This window comes from Seriola aureovittata, chromosome 9, assembly GCF_021018895.1.
Source record: "Seriola aureovittata isolate HTS-2021-v1 ecotype China chromosome 9, ASM2101889v1, whole genome shotgun sequence".
NCBI lineage: Eukaryota > Metazoa > Chordata > Actinopteri > Carangiformes > Carangidae > Seriola > Seriola aureovittata.
This window is the reverse complement of record NC_079372.1, coordinates 15,715,635-15,732,728: the sequence shown is the minus strand read 5'-3', so window position 1 is coordinate 15,732,728 and position 17,094 is coordinate 15,715,635. Positions and strand designations below refer to the sequence as shown.

Here is a 17,094-nt window from a genome sequence, read left to right as displayed (position 1 = left end):
TCCAGTTTGTAACAATAAGACTTTGTCTAAAGATATTTGATTGTTTCTTGTATAGGACAAGTAACAACAAAAGGACTGATTAACACTAAGGTGTGAATCCTGGCCTGTCTGTGCCATGCATGAACACACACACACACACACACACACACACACCCACACACACCAACCTCCCTTCCTCTGTTCCTTTCTAGATAAGAGTCATAAACTACAACCCACATTCCAATCCTGGGTATTGACCTGCAGAACACTCTTCACAGACACAGATCTAAGGAAGAATGTAAAATTAAATATCTAACTGTTCCCTAACTCATGAGATTTTCCTATGCAATAGTTTAACCCCAAACTTCTATCCCATAGAATGTTTGAAATGTAACATGTAGATTTTAAGACAATGTTCTTCATGCGACCATACTGTTAGCATCCTTCACACAAGGTAACACACTACATGACATCCAGAATGTTCATATTATTATTATTACAGTCGAAGAACTGCTGTGTAATCCATATGTATAGACCATTAGCTTTGGGAAATGTTTATATTGTTGTTTGATCAATTAACCACTTGTATCATAATTAATTCCAGGTTTGAAGGATGTAATATGAAATCAACAATCCTATTACTCCTCTCTGCCATTATTAGTGCAAGTAGTTTTATTTTATTTCATTTAATGTTTTGTGGTCATGGTGGAAGAAGGATGTGCGAGTTTATAAGTAAACTCTAGATTTAAATTATTCTAAAGTTCAGTGGAAAATTACTCTCTTCTCCAAGTGGAAACACGGGAGAAGATGGGTGGTGCCCATGAAACATGCGCCACCCCCCAGGGGATAAAACAGTCGTGAACAATTCACACATTGCCAAAAACCAGGTCTAAGCCTAAATCAGGTCAGATGGTCGGAAGCCCCGAAAATCAGTTCAGAGTTCAGTCCAGAAGAGAAAGAAAAGTCAGAGAAACCCAGATGACAAGAAGATGTGCAAAGTGAGAAACGATGCAGAAACTAGAAGCTGAGAACTTTGCTCAAAGCTCAGAGTCCCGGCTCAAAGCCCGGCTCTGTAGCCATGTAAACTCTTAGCTCTAAGCTGCTAGCCACAAACTCATGGCTCTTAGTCATTTTTGCACTTCTCGCGTCTTTTATTTTTCTTTGCCACAAGCTACAAGTAACATGATTTTTATCTACATGCGCGATCTTTTATTTTTATAAGCCAAGTCAAGACCAACTGAACCAAAGCAACAGAAGTGCTTTAGAGTAATTTTGTAACTTTTAATCATCATCAAGTTTTCCCTTTTGAAGATTTTGACAACTTTAGAGTCATCTGGTCAATGCCAGTCTCCTAAAGTTATCCAACCAAAGTAAAGATTATTAGAGTTTATTTCGCATCAACCCGCAAGAGACACCAGCAGAGACACATCTGCACGACCGCCTGCAGAGAAGCCAAGCAGAAATCAAGAGTGCCCGAGACAGAAAGTCTACTGGCAAACTCCACCGGAGCTGAACCGCTGAGACACCGGCAGAATCCGTCATCATGATAACGGGACACGGCCTCCACGGGAATCCACCTAGATCCCGCGTCTCCAGGGTTACCACGGCAACCACAGCCACCTGGGTCCCAGCCGAGGGTCTCCAGCTACAGTGCAACTCACAGTAGGCCGGTCTTAACACTCTGCTCATGACTGGGTTGATGTCGAAATATAGCAATATTTAATCATCAAACCTAATTCATAGATGTAGTATCATTAGCTGTATAGCCATAGTGTATAGCCATAACATATCCTCTCCCACCATTGCCAACTCATCACACTGCTCATTTCATTATTATTTTCATCTTTATGATTATTACACCTTGCATTTACTCTGTAGATAGTAGTTTAGTTAAATAAACTCCTTTATTTATTTTAGCAGCCTCTCCCTCTGGGTCAGATTCTGGATAAAAGTCGTGTGGTTGAACCAAATTGCTACCGACGCCAGGTCGCCGGTCACGGTCACCGTAAACATTAGAGCATGGTGCCAGAAGCCCAAACGGCATCCCCTTCCGAAGAGGGGCGTGGTCAGGCACAGCTCATTTGCATTTAAAGCTACAGACACAGAAACAGCCTGTTCTGAACAGGGCTGAAAAAGAGGGGTTTACAGGCATGCTGAAATATAGGATTGGAGAGGATTTTTTAGCAAGAAGTTTCAAAGACATGTTTTGGGGACCTCTGAGACTTATTCAAACTTGTTGAAAAGGAGCATAATATGTCCCCTTTAAACTTTGCACTGTTAGCAAATTGCCATTTTTCCTTTGCTAGCTGAGGATGGAGTGGAAGTGTAAGTATTGTGGTTTTATTTGTGGAAAGAGGGCGCAGCTTTTTAAACACTACAACAAAACATGGTAGTTACACAGGGACAGTACCATTTCCTGGTTTGCACCAGGACTGTTTGTGCACATTCAAGTCCTTAAACAGCCTTAAAGCACATATATCTCGTATACAATCTAAAACTCACAAAGAACAACTAACAGAAAACGAAACTGTAAAATTCTGCTGTCAGTTGTGTGATTTCATTGAGCCCTGCTCTGAATCAGAATTTTTCACCCACCTCCGAAGTAGACACTTGAAAGTTAACCAAAAGGTTCAGTGTCCATATGCAGGCTGCAGATTTGAGAGCAATGTGTATTCAACAAAGGAATGAAGTGGTAAAGGACAAGCCTGCCATCACCGAGATATGTCAGCGTTGGCCAGCTCTCTTACCTTAACAGCAGGTAGGCCTATAGATTTGTCTCATATGCTACAGTCAGCACGATTGCCTTAAAGAGTGCAGTCTGTGTCGTTGAATCAAAATATCACAACATGGTCAACTCATTTAAATATGAGCATGTTTTAATTTATTTATTTTTATTTTTTTTACATGTTTGAGGTGTGTCTGGAGTTCAGTAGGGTTGTTGGTAAAAGCCTGAAACAAGAGTTCTATGAGGCCCTTGATCAACACAGTCCCAGGCTCATTGAAATCTTCAAGGCAAAGAGGGGCCTCACAGGGCAGGTCTTGGCCGACCTGATGGAACAAACGAAGGTTAGTTTATTTTCAGTTCTATATCTTCAATGTCTTAGAAAACAGTCTGATACTTGATTGAGCTTGGTGGGGGCAGGCATACACAAATGTCTCTCTCTCCTGCACCTTCACCCAGCTCTCCCGCTGCTGTGCTCTGCTCTCCTCCACTTTGTTTAACAACTCCTCCCTGTCTAATGTTACTTGTCTAATAAGATTACATTAAAAGTGTGAGTAACGTAACGCTAACAGCGTTATATAGTTTACACTCACATCACATCTGTTAACCAGTGTGAACATTAAAATACTATTTTTTACCTAACCATCATCATTTACGAGTCAGTAAAAGGCTACCTGACTAGCGTCTTCTTCATCTGTTGTCTTTCTCTTCTTAGAGAAGTATCTGAACAAGCTCATCTGAAAATGCAGTCAGCAGTTAATACATAATGACGTGTAGATATTGGCTTAATGCTATCAATTAGTTTACCCAAGTTAGTGTCACTGAGTTGGCCAATAAGTCGACCTTTTCTCCGGTAATTCGCTGCCTTATTCCTCACGACTACACTTCTCTGACTCTGACCTGGTGCCTGATGTGATGTCACTTTCAAGGCCGCGCTCTCGCAAGTAATTAACTCCAATAGGATCCCCCAACCACCCCACTCCCTCCCTCCCCTCTCCTCCTCTCCCCCCGCTGTTGCGCTCATCATCACACAGGCTGTGCTGTGAAGGTGGAGAGATGTGGCGGTGGTGCATTTGCGACAATAAAAAAAAAAAAAGAAATTTGAAGGCGTGGCGGCTATGATGTAGCAGTGGCGGGCCACCACTGCTAAATGAATGTAGAGGAAACACTGAGTCATGCGCATGAATACACCCCATACCTATGTGTGCTCAAATTAGGGTTCAAATGATTTAGAGCTTGTGAAGTGATGTTCACAGACAATTCCAAAATATGTAATGGTAAATCAACCTTTTGTAAACCTGAAAAATAAATCTGCATGAGAAATTCAAGTTTGCATGTGAAAAAATTGTCCATGTAGAAGATTTAGGATTAAGGTAACAGATCACTTGTCCTGTGCCTGGGAGTTTCTGGAGGCAAGCTAACCACCTCGCCTTTTGTGTTTTTCACTGAAACCCCAATTTTGATATTTTTAACAAGAGATAGTGTATTGTATATGGCTCTAAAAGCCCTGTGATGTATGAATATTGATATCAAAAAAGGCTATATTCTTTAAATATGTGAAAATTTATTCTTAGTTTTTTGATATTTAACACATATTGATGCTTTTTTCCACAGCACCTGAGGGAGCACAGAGACCAAGTCCATAAGGCAGAACACAATAGGAGAATATTCAGGTATACACCATTTATTATTTATGGATTTTAAAACCAACAGAAAGATAAAGGCGGTTGCAGAAGCAAAGTGCCAGTTCTGTATAGCAGTATACATATACATTGTTTGTATCTTTTTAATTCTTCTCTGTGTAATCTAAATTTATGATGTATTTGTATATCAGAGATTGAAGATTGAAAGCACTCAGTTTTAGTGTCAAGACAAACCTGAAACATAGACTAATCCACTATGATTGCAATCAAAAGCGCAATAAAAGTGCGCTGCATGGTTTAATATTTTACCAGATATTAAAGGGGAACTCCACCAGTTTTGCACATTCAAGCTCAGTTTATATGAAGCACAATGAGTTCTGTGGTTCTTGAGAGAATTTACATGTTTATCACAGCCTGGGCTTGAAAATCACAAATTCTTTATGGAAAAGTCTGTATTGAAAACTTGGTTGTGCCGTTTCAAACACATGGGAATGTAGTAGGCAGGGAGAGAGTAGCAAAAGATGCTATCAGGTTGCATTATGGGAGGTAGTAGGATACAGCTTTTGGCAATTGACTCGTATCAGGGATTAAAAGTCAGAATGTCTCAGATTCTTCTACTAGGTAGGTAGGTGCTACTGCTACTACATCTATGTACGTCTTTGAAATGCCTGTTTTTTGTCTAAAGAGGCTGCAGTTGTAAAATGTAGTCCGTCTGTTCACAGATAGTAAAATCCTCTCAATACTCTCTCTTCACCTACTCAATTTCAGATCCAAATGACTGGTAAAACCTAATGTATGCTGACCTACATTTGTTGGTGAGTAACAGTCCCTTCCTTGGTGCCTCATTTTCACTCAGGCTTGTGAAGGACATGGATATTATTGAACATACTTTTGAATTCAGTAATGAAATAGTTTTTGTCCTCAAGATGAAAGAGGCACAAGCTTTGGTGAGGGTGGCGCGGCAGATGACCAGGTGGATGCCATTCTGAGTAACTGTCTGAGCATGTCTGACGACCTGAATGCCAGGACCATGCTGCTCACCCTTAGTGACACTCTGGTGTTCTCAACTTTTCCCTGTGTGTTTTTCTTTCTGAACGTGTGTGTGCGTGTGCATTGCATTCACACATGAGTGTTTATTTTGGTCAATGATGGCACAGTCCTTCAGATGCAGGTCAGAGATATAGATAGTCTTGACTTGCTTTGTATGTCTTCCTAATGTCCTAATGCTTGTTTTGACTCTGTGACAAACACGGGCCACGTGTCTTGGAGAGACACTCAGTCTGGCTCCTGTTATGTCGAGACACTGGACTCGTTATGTAAAACTATTGCTTCCAATGATGGTTAGCACTTTTAATGCCTCTGCGCCGGCGACAGCCAGGACTGGAGCATTATGTTTTCAGGTTGTCCCTTGGCCCCATTCCCTTTTTGAGAGACTTTCTTCAAGAATGTCACACACATTCACTTGGACTCAAGGATGCACTCATAAGATTTTGGTGGACAAAGGTCACAGTGACCTCACCAAACACATTTTTTTACCTCTTGAATCAAGACTGCCTTGAGGGCATTTCTTCAGATTTGGCAGAAATATGGATGAACTGATTAGTCAAAGGTCAAGGTCACTGTGACCTCACAAACACGTTTTCAACCATAACTTTTAAGAAATTCATACATTTTAACACAAATATCTAACAGGATAGAATAATGAAGTCATGACATTTTATATCCCAAAGGTCAACTTCATTGTGACATCATAATGTACAAAATCACTTCTGGCCATTATTCAACACTGTAACTGAGGAAGGGGAGATTGTGACCATATTTCCTGCAATTTGGCTGGTTGGCAGAGGCATACAACTGCGAGGCGGTAATTCTAGTTATTTTATGCACTGCCACATCTGATTATTGAATTTTCATTATTGACCTGGAAATTAGCAATCTGCCAAAACAATCTGCAAGCAAATGCCTGGTTCCTTTAACTTCCTGCGGGAACTTTCGGACCAAAACACCGGGGTAAAGCTTGAATACTTGGTTGCACCTTCAGTAAATCTATTTTAACACCATATGTCCTGACTGTATATTTTCTTGGGTTTTTAGTAGTTAACATCTTTTCTAAATTAACCTTTTTAACGATGGGGATCATCTTGAAGAGGAAATATTTAGCTACGGTGTTAGGTTAACTTTTTTTCAGTGTCACATAGCACCTGTCAGTTCTTAAGAGGAGACGATCAATGTAATGTTCAGTGTGTCCTGCAAAGTGGTTTTAAAAGACATATCCTTTGCTGACTGTTATTTCAAGTTACTTAAATATATTCTGAACAAAATGTTATGTGGAGTTATTTGGGGAGAATGAGGGTGGAGGCAAGGAAAGACATGACCCACAGTGTTAAATGAAATAAAAGGGGGGTTGGGGGGTCCTTTGTGTTCTTTTCCAGTAAAAGTTAATGTGCATCTGATTCAAAATGTCCCCACTGAGAGCGGAAGCATCTCTTCGTTGTCACAGCTGTTTTCTGCAGCTGCACAGTCCAGCTCCATTTGGCAACATACACTGTTCTAAAGTTAATCTAATGTAGTACACAAGAGCTGGCCTGTGCAAGCCTGTGTGAGTCATTTGACATCCTCCCCCCCATACCTCATGCCTGTATACAATAATGTGTACACAGAGTGCAAGCACAGCAACAAAACCGGGAGTCAATCAGATTTGGCTTGAGCCTGAAGACCGCTCTTAAACTTTGTAACTTTGTGAAGAGGCTGCTGCAGCCTGATAAAGTCTTCTCAGTAGTGAAATAAAGGAATTAAATTAGCCTGAAGCTAACTTCTGGGGTTTGGTTATTTGCTTTTACACTTCATTCAGCACTCCACCTCAGCATAAATCTTGATTTCCCAGCTGTGTTAGCGCTTTAGTATCTCTGGAAGCCAGAAGAAAATTAGACATGTAACTTCTGTATTACGTTATGTTGTTCTAAGCATTGATTTGGTGTCTTTGGGCATAATATACTATGAACATGCTAGTTAAAGTGTAATGTACTTTAATCTCCAAACATCAATAGATAGTGTTTGTGAGTCACAGAGCATTTGGTCCACATTGGCAAGGCACAAGTCGAGGATACCAAAGTATCCTAAACAGATTGTTGCAGGGTGTATTGGTTTCTAAACCTATAATAATGTGCTGAGATAGTTTTTTTGCTAAATATGTTTGACATGATTTTTCCAGTACTTTCCTGCTGACAGGATGCAAGGGAGGAGTCCCTTAAATCACACCACTGTGGTCAGTGAGATGCTTGCAGTCTGCATTCACAGTAAAATAACACAAATGACCCTTCTCTGGTGTTGAGGAAGAGTCTGGAGAGCACAGAAGCGAGTTTCTGCTCAGCAGCCAATCTTTAAGATGGAGATATAGCACATCGTTTTTATCTGTGTTCTTAAATATCTTATCACTAAAACAGGTCAAAAGTCAAATAATAAAGATTGCAAATGTTGATTATTGGACACCCTGCAGGAATGGCAACCCTTAAAATAAAACAGGATGAAATCCCTCATTACGCTTGCATGTGCCTGCATGAAGAATTGAGTAATTTGCTTAAGTGGACATCTAAAATTATCCTTTAATTCACATCAAAAAAGCAAAAGTTTAAGTAGCAGATCTTTTTTTTGTGTGTGCTGTCCACTCTTGTTGATCATTTTGCAACTCCTTGCAGGGGTCCCTATCCCTAGGTTGAGCACCACTGTCCTACTGTGGGTCCTGTCGTATATCCGACTTTCCTATGGTTTCTCTGTATGTCTAATAATTACACGTCCCACTCATCTATCCAGGATGTTATCCCCCCCACATCTGTATGAATTGCATTTTAATTTAGCGTTTTAAGCCCCTTTCAATTTAAAAATGTGTATTATTACTTCACATGGATGTCTGACCTTCACTGTGCAGAATAAATTATGAGTGGAGTTTGACACTAGACAGCTGTTTTCACATTCATCTGCTTCAGGGCGAAAGTTTGTGTCTCACCTTAAAACTCAGTTTGACACACATATATGGCCATGAGGACATCACAACTAATTTGGAAGCTGGTCTTGGTCCAGTATTAACTTGCAACTTACCTACACATGTAACTTATACATGTGTAGTGTGGAAACCTAAAGCCTCTGGTGCACTTAACACTCAGATTATTTGTGTTTTGTAAGAATGTCTGACCATTTAATTTTGGAACAAAAACATCACAAATTATGATTGAAACTACAGCACTTTCATGTGTCCAACAATATGTTTAAAGGGAATCTTTATTTGTTTTTTAACATAAATTTGTAATGTAATTGGACTGTAAAAACATTGTGAATGTTGCTCTGTTCATCTCCCTTTTTAGCCTATTTTGGTGAGCAAATGAGAGCAGCTCCTCTCCTCTTCTATTCAGGGTTCAGCTTTTAATGGGCAACAGCTGTTCTCTCACATCTCTGAGTGATACAGTGTGCTCTTTACACCAGTTACATGAATGGACACAAACATGCAGCCCTCCACACAACTACTGACTTCAGCCCTGACAAGTACTTCCCATGAACATTTGTGTTTATATTTAGGACGTGCCTCTGATGGGACAGCAACACAGGGACACTTAATTTTGTCTCTATTTTTGCTTGATGCTTGAGTTGGTCCTTTGTATCCACCGCATGGGGAAGTCTTCTTAGTCTTTCATGTGTCGCCTCCTCTAACTCCAGTAGAGGGCGCTTAATGTTCAAGTATAGGGTGTTTAGCTGGAGACATCTATTTTATTAAGGTCTGCAACAGTAGTTTCATTTACATCAGATATGAAACAGTCTCAATCTTTTAGTGATCACAAGCTTTATATAATCAAATTTCATTGCCATTAACTTAAGTAAAATGCTGATTGAGAGGTTTAGTTCCAGGGAGCATTTAAGTACTGTGAAAAATATGCGTCCTGAGGGCATAAAAAGTGCACTACAGGTGTGGAGCAGGTTTATTGCACAATCAAGGAGAAATATCAGATCTCCTCAGATTAAGTTTAGTCTTTTTTTTGTTAACTTTTTTGAGTAAATAAGTTTTATAACTTGAGGGTTTTTTAGATGTCACTGGAATATCCTTATGCCACACATACAGTAAAAAGTAGGATATTTCTGTAATGTTTAAAGATTTCTAAAGAAAAGCCCCTGTGTGGAAATGTTGGAGGAGTATTATACTAACATTATAACTACTGTATGACTTGCATGTACTTTATCTAGTCCACTACATTTCAGAGTTAATATTGTACTTGTCATTCTGCTACATTTATTTCATATGTTATAGTTACCTCTTTATCTGGTTAATACCATGGCCTTTAATCCTCACAGACATATAGTTACTGGATACTTTGCAGATGAAGATATTGCAAATAAACTAAACAATTAATGTAGAAAATAAGATACACTGATATAGATTAAACGGCCCAGCAGAATAGGCTCCACCATCATCAACATTAAAGTGCAGTTTATATGTAAATGCATTTTAGACTATATACATATAGTAAAATAATTTTGATACTTTAAGTAAATGTTGCTGCAAATAATTTCGTGCTTTATTCAAGTGGAAATTTAAGTTCAGGATTTTTACAGAGTGGAGTTTTTTGTGGTAGGCCTACTGCTGCTTTGATTTAAGTGAAATATCTCAATACTTGTGTCACTGCTGTAATAAACTCAGTATTTAGTGACAAAGGGAGACTTCATGTCCATGTGGGGGTCATATAATAAGACTATTACAGCATTTTCCCAGGATGGGACACATGTGAGGAGTGTGTGGTCATGCGCGGAGCTAACACTGGTCTACTAGGTGGCGTCTCCGCACACAAGGATTAGCCGTCTTCCCACTCAGCACTCCCTGAATTCCACTCCGCCTTTTACTTTTTCGGCAGCCCCCCCCCCCCCCCCCTCTCTCCCTCTCTCCCTCCCTCTCTCTCCCTCTCTGTGCACAGGACTTCCCAGTGACTTTGCGAGATTGCATTTAGCCCCACAACAGAGTCCCAAGTTTCGTAGCGCACGGGCAGAAGAAGCGAGTCTGGATCCCCTTCGAGTCGATATTTTGCGTTCCCCTCCATTTAAAAAAAAAACAACAAAACAAACTAAAACACACACACACTCAAACGCGCGCGAAAAAGGATCCTTTTTACCTGTTGATGAAGTCCCACCGGGTGTGGGACGCAGAGGAGCAGTCGGGTTTCTCCACACAGAAGAAAAGTCTAAAAGAGGTGCAGGCAACACACCGCTCCAGTGGCCAGGAGGAGTGAAGGACCTCGGGTTTTCCTTTTTCCCCAGCATTACAGCCTATGCTGGGTTGGTGGAAAATGGGCACTCCGACCACTAAGATCTGTGGACTTATCCTCTCCTTGATACTCACATGCCAGCTGGTCACTGTAAGTCAGCTCAAACTTTACTCTTTCTTTTTACACTCCTCTCTACTCTTTTTCTCTTCACTGAGGAATTCATGTTTCATTCACCAACAGAACTGACCTATAAAAACCTTTTTAAACCCCCCGGAGGTCAAGTCAAACTTACACACCACTGCCTTTTATGTCCTATTAAAGGAAGAAGAAGAAAAAAAACAGGCATGTGTTGATGTTACTATTTATATTAAGTAAATAGTGTGGTCTGCTGGTGCAGGGCTGCTCGCTTGCAGGTGGGCTGTGGAGCAGATTCCAGTACACAGTCATATCGGCATGAACTGTAAAGATGCTGTTAAAATTAATATGACAAACTAGAATTTCCTGTTGAGTGAACCCAGGCTAAGTTTGTCCATAGAAACAAGCTATTCATAGTCTCCCTGGAGTCCTCATCTCCTAAACCTTCTCAAACTTTGTCAGGCTGCACTTTGGCATCGCCTTCACTGTCTGCCAGTTATAACGTGTGTGAGGCCAACTTTATTTTATGTCAGTGTGATCACAATAGATGAAAATGTGCATCTATTACCAGTACATTTAGATCTTTTCTTTGTCTTTCTTATTAATGAATTGGTCCTGGAAAACTTGGAATCCTTCAGAATAAAAGTTGGAGTTATTTTCACATAAGAAATGGGCTTGTAGGTTGTTTAAAAAAAGGAAGAAAAAAAAAACTTGAATCCATTTGTCTAGAGCCATTCTCCTCCATCCAGGGTCTACTACAACGGGAGCCAGTGCACAATTTTGGGAATGTCCTACTAAGTTGCATCCTCTGGTTTTCTTCATTCAGCTCTCACTATTGTGTAGTGCACTGAAGCGTTGCAACTAACACTTATTTTCATTGCGGATTATTTTCTAAATTATTCGCTAAATTCTTTAGTCTGTAAATTGTCCAAGAACAATTCATGGGGCCCAAGATTATGTCTATTAAATTATTCAATTTGTCCAAACAATAGCCACAAAAACCCAAACATATTTTATTTAAAGGAAGAAAGAGCCGCAAATCCTCATATCTGAGAAGCTGGAACCAGAGAACGTTTGGCATTTGGCATGCCTGATAAATGACTGTAATCAGTAATCCCTTAATCAGAATTGTTGCAGATGACTTTTCTATTGATTGACTTATCAATTTATCAGTAAATTGTGTGACCAGCCCATGCACCTTTGGGTATTTAGTCAAGGGTAATTCATGATGTGCAACTCTTAAGTTTGATTTACTTTGCTATAATTGTGGTGTGAATCATATAGAGGATGACTGTGGCTCTGCTGCTGAGAATAGACCCCCCCCCCCCCCCATCCCTTCCACCCCTCCCCCCCACCCTCTAGAAATCCCGTCTGGTCGCTCACCTTTATGCCCTCCAATAAACAGAGCTGTCACGGTTGAGATATCTGTGACTCCTTTCTGTTGATTTGATCTGAAGCAAAGCGAAGCCTCTTTGAATGATGGGACATAGTTGAGGCGACCGACAGACACAAATGTTTCACCTGCTGGATATAAATTATATGAGCAGTGATATCCCTGACATTTGAAAATCTATAGTGTTAAAACTTTCATGACTTCAAGGTGTATTTTGAATCCGGCGGTGACATGCTATTGATCGCTGTGCCTTTTCCCATGGATGACAGGATCTATCACTTTGTGTCAGTGCACAAAGGTGAGAAAAGAACTTTTCATTACCTGCATCTTCAAAAGCAAACGCAATGTTATTTGTCTTCAGTATCATCGATCCACAAAAAGCGATCCCGTCCCTGGAGGGCTATCATCATCTGTTGACGTTCTGACACTGGAACCGGTAATAGGAGATGGCCTCTACACTTTTACCACAGATTTGATTGACTACCAGGCCAACAATACCAACATAATTGAATTATGTGGAACCACAAGCATCTGTTTCTTGCATTATGACTTTGAACTGCAGCAGGCCGACTGCCTCTTGATTCAATTAAGCACGCGTACTGGTGTTACTACGGGCCTTCCTCTCTCCCCGCTGGAATGTCAGCATCATGCGCATCAACCTGGACAATCAAAGTCAATAAAAACTCTCGATGGGTAAGAGCTCTCCATCACAAATGAGTACCCATATCCTGCTGTGAACCACCAGCAGCAATAGTGTGAGAAATTATCCAGGTCAAGCAGTTGAAGAGCTTAATATTGAATCAGTATAAACAGCTACTCCCAAATCCGCTCGTGACTAGTATTTTACGAGCGAAAATAGATTGATATGGTCAGTGGCGTTTGATTCTGGTCTAACTCAATCAAGTAAAAGTGAGGGGGGGCCACTTTGTTTTCTGGTGTGTGACATCAGACCAACGGTGAGCACTACTTGCTGACAGTTTTTGGGCACGGAGATCTCTCCCAGTATAGACTGTCACCAATGTCCCTTGACTTCATTGGGGGTTGGACTGTGGTTGGGGGAAGGGCGGCCTGGATTCCTATGACTATACAGTCTGCAGAGCTTGTGGCGTTGGCGTAAATTGCTCTCTGTCTCTGCCGTGTGTAACTCAGCCCCATCGTTCCTGTGCTAAACATTGTGCAGCAACAGTTTGATCTGATGATTTTGTTTAGTTTGCGCTGGGTAATGTATTGACTGGGCGAGGCGGTTGGTCTCTGAGTGGTGCTTTGGCGTGTCAGCTTCGGCTACCTGGTGTTTAATTTCCATTCAGACTCGATGGAGTTGCAAAGCACAGCAGTGCAAACACCAGCGTCACTCCACAGTTTGAACAGTAGGGAAGGTCTGCCCCCTCCAGACCCATTCACATAATTGCTTGAAGACTGGGTTCAGTAAACATTGCATTGTTGAATTATAGCCCCTGGGGGTGGGGGGTGGGAGGAGGCCATCCTGGGATGATGGGACAATGCTGAAGTGAAGTATTCCCCCCCCCCCCCCAACGCATTGGCACATATGGAGTGCAGGCTGCTCTGGCTGGCATTTGTTGACTCTGCAGTGAGGTGTGACTTGGGCCGGTATAGAGGTCAGAGAGGTGAGGACTCTGAACCTGACTCTGTTTTTCAGTTCAGTGGTGTTTCTCATGATTTATTCACAGACCAAGATTAACTCCCCTACACAAGTTTCCCAATGTTTTCACAGCATTTACTCAGTTTTTTTTTTTTTTTTTTTAGCATTTCTACTGTACTACAATAATTCCATTGGATGCAGATGCTGAATAATTTCCTTTATAGTTGTGCTTTGCCCCCCTACAGAGAAGTGAGCGGCTTTCAATTCAACCTGTAGCTTGGTATGTGCCTGACTTAAAGGACCATTGCATAGTTTTACATCACTACTGTTAGAATATAATCAAATCAGACATTTTCTTGAAAGAACCATATTTTCCTCAACCATAGAGATCAGTGTGATTTCTGCGCTGTAATGCAAGTTAGGAATCTAGATTACAGAGAAGCATCAAGGCTTTACAGATGGATGGATGTCTGGGAAACACCCTCATAACCACACACACACACACACACACACACACACACACACGCACACAAACTAACGTCTTCTCACAATGATGTATGCTGTGTAGCTTGGGGTAGCGTTGTCATGCCCAACGTTGCGTCCGTGTCGGCCAGAGGAGTCGACTCCAAACACAGCTGCGCCTCAGCTGGTGCTGCAGCAGCAGTAGAGACGCTGTGCATGTGCCGACATGAGCACACATTCTCTTGAGTACCGCCTATTGTAACTAGAGTCCCACTCTTTCCATTCGCACTTCTTCACACATTTACATTCCCCCTTACCTGAAGCGCTCCTCTGTGGATGGCTTTTGTTTCAAACCACAGCTTATCACACTCACAGTTATGTATCATCCTCAAATCAGTGCGAAGCTTCTGCCAGGTGAAGTGTCATTCTGTAATGAAATCCTCAAAGCTTTATGTGGGATAAAGTTTAAGTTTGAATGCGTTCGCAGCCCCTCGGCCCCTCCTATCTCAGTGAAACATATATCTCTCTTCATTCCTGGGTTATGGAGCTACAGGTGCAATAAAAACCCAACAGTGGTCATGGAGAGGTCACAGGATTTCCTGAGGACACAACAGTCTACACCATGAGCAATAAAAAACAGCTAATGGTCAGGGGCTTTTTGAGAGCAGCAAATCACACATGTCTGCTTTCTTTCCCCTTCAGTTTGGGAAAGGATTAATATGGCGCAAACTCACTTCCTTTATGTTTTTGTTAAACAAGTGACTAGCTTGTCTTCAACTTGATGTACTTTCATGCCAATGGTCACACTGCTCCTCCTGGAAATATTGAGCTTTAAATCTAACATGAGTCATTCAGCTTGATAAAAAAGAACAAAAGACTGTAATAGACTGGTACAGAGTCTGACTCATTCCCCCATCTTAATCAGTCTTCTGCAATCCTCTCACATTGTATTACCGGCCTTTTTTCCCAGGCTGTACCCAGGCTTGCTCTTATTAGAGATTCATTGAAATGCTAAGTTAACTGTATTGCACTTTCCCTTTGAAGGTGCTCTATAGCCGCCTGTGCCCTATTGAATCTGCCATTGTCTTTGCTAGTGGCACTGATGTGAAGTCACTTGGGTATTCTCCTTTTTTTCTCTCAAGGGAGCTGCTGCATTGTCTTGTATGGTCCCTCCCAACTCATACAACTACTCAAATGGGGGTTGCTGCCCTTTTCACCAAAGGCGTTTTTGTGTATTGTGAGCGGAAAAGATTTTTTTTTTTCCTTGGTACTTAAATTTGCTAAAGGAATGCTATCAGTCTTTTTTTTTTTCTCCATTGTCTTTTAAAACCAGATTTGACCCTGACATCCCGTGAAGTGTTTATGAAAAATCCCACCCTGGTGTCTTATCAGAGTTGATGATTTCTCACTCCCTGAACACAGATTAGTATAGTGCCCTGCCTCCACTTCCTTTTTACTGTACAAGTCTCTACCTGTTAAACAGAAAGCCTGCCATCTTTGCAAGACTTTATTGTAAACCTTAAGAAGATGCAAATTTGCCTAAGCTGCTTTTAAACCCAGTAGTGTTCACAGAGGGAGGTCGGAAAGTGGAATTTTGCAGGCTTCAGGGTGTAATGGCTCAGTGAAAATTAAATACAGGGAGAAAACAATAGGTAAATACAGGGCTTTTCTCCCCTTTATGTGCACTTTTATTTAATTCAGGAGCATGTTTTCTAGGCAGTCGCAAAGGTCTGCCGCTCTCTAGGAGCCTAATTACCCAATGACTTCACAAATTGTTTGTTTTGAACACCAAAGCTGATTTACCTTTTATTTAAAATGTTGAATTACAGCAAATCTGAAAAGTACAAAAAATCAGCCTGACAAAAAATCAACTCAATTCAATTATTGTTTATCTGAGATAATAACATAACTATATGCAGTTAAACGTATATCTTTGTATGATAAGGGGAAGTTATAATAACGGCTAAAGTTATTATCTGAAATAGCATTACATTTGCCAAAGCCGTCACTCTTGTTTTCAACTGACTCAATCAGAGGCACTCATACTACAACCTTTGACTGGTAAATCTGCCTCCATTATCATTTTAAATGTGCCATGCTTGAATGGGATAAACAGGACTTAGCTAAGAGTCAATTCAGGTATAAGATAACTTTTGACCAAGTACTGGTACTGACTTAACACATGGTATAGCAACAGGTAAACCTCAAATTGTCAGCCACTGTGTCAGGTTTATGGAAAAGCTCAGTTTTCATGTTTTTGGGCCTTTGCTGTGCCCCTCGCTGAGGCTGCAGAGGGCCTCAGGAGAGACAGGAGGAGAACTTCACCAGTCTGGTCTGTGTTATCATGTCAGCTGTCGTCCCACGAGACATAACAACTCCTTCTCTTGTTATACACACATCTGCACACACACATACGCACATGTACGCGCGTTTGCTTCTCAGAGGAATTTTTGGTGCCGTTTTTACCCTCCATCCTCTCCACTTTCTTCTCACCCTTGCTTGTAGCTTTTACTGTTGATGTCTCTGAATCCTTGCACATTGTAAACAAGTGGTAAACCAGTATTTATATCATAGCTGTCGAAGAGAACTCATTTCTACACGCCTGACCACCTATTGCTTCACTAGTGAATACATTTGCTCCATGATGAGATATCTTTAGAGCCTTCTTAAAGCGTATTGGTTTGTGGTTGAGAGGTTTGCCAGCAGCCCATTGTTTTGGCACAGTGGTTTGCAATGGTCTGATACTTTTTGTCCCTTGCTGAGTCGCCATCCTGTTGGGGAAATGAAACCTGGAATTATCTACAGGACAAGAGGACCCCACTTGCCCTGAAGCAAAGTTTATTCAGGCTTTCCTGTGCACAGTTCAGATGCCCTGCTCTATAAATGCTGAAAGACACAACCCAGTGTATTTGTTGTTT

At 41.1% G+C, this 17,094-nt stretch overlaps 1 protein-coding gene and 2 long non-coding RNA genes across 14 annotated transcripts in view; 2 read left to right on the top strand and 1 right to left on the bottom strand.

The window, feature by feature from the left end:
* The first annotated feature begins 2,138 nt into the window (after positions 1-2,138).
* On the top strand, positions 2,139-7,141 carry LOC130175556 (uncharacterized). The gene is made up of 5 exons (XR_008828751.1): positions 2,139-2,737; positions 2,893-3,045; positions 4,316-4,374; positions 5,113-5,159; positions 5,271-7,141. It is a non-coding gene; the product is annotated as an uncharacterized LOC130175556 (long non-coding RNA).
* LOC130175555 (uncharacterized) lies at positions 2,850-10,633 on the bottom strand. The gene is made up of 2 exons (XR_008828750.1): positions 10,494-10,633; positions 2,850-3,027 (listed from the first exon to the last, which is right to left on the bottom strand). It is a non-coding gene; the product is annotated as an uncharacterized LOC130175555 (long non-coding RNA).
* Positions 10,602-17,094, top strand: part of hspg2 (heparan sulfate proteoglycan 2) — a 94,301-nt gene continuing 87,808 nt past the window's right edge. For all 12 annotated transcript variants that reach the window (XM_056386120.1, XM_056386116.1, XM_056386121.1 and 9 more), the window contains exon 1: positions 10,602-10,736. In XM_056386120.1, the coding sequence (XP_056242095.1) occupies positions 10,650-10,736 (87 nt within the window). In that variant the 5' untranslated portion in view covers positions 10,602-10,649. The remainder of the gene's footprint in view (positions 10,737-17,094) is intronic.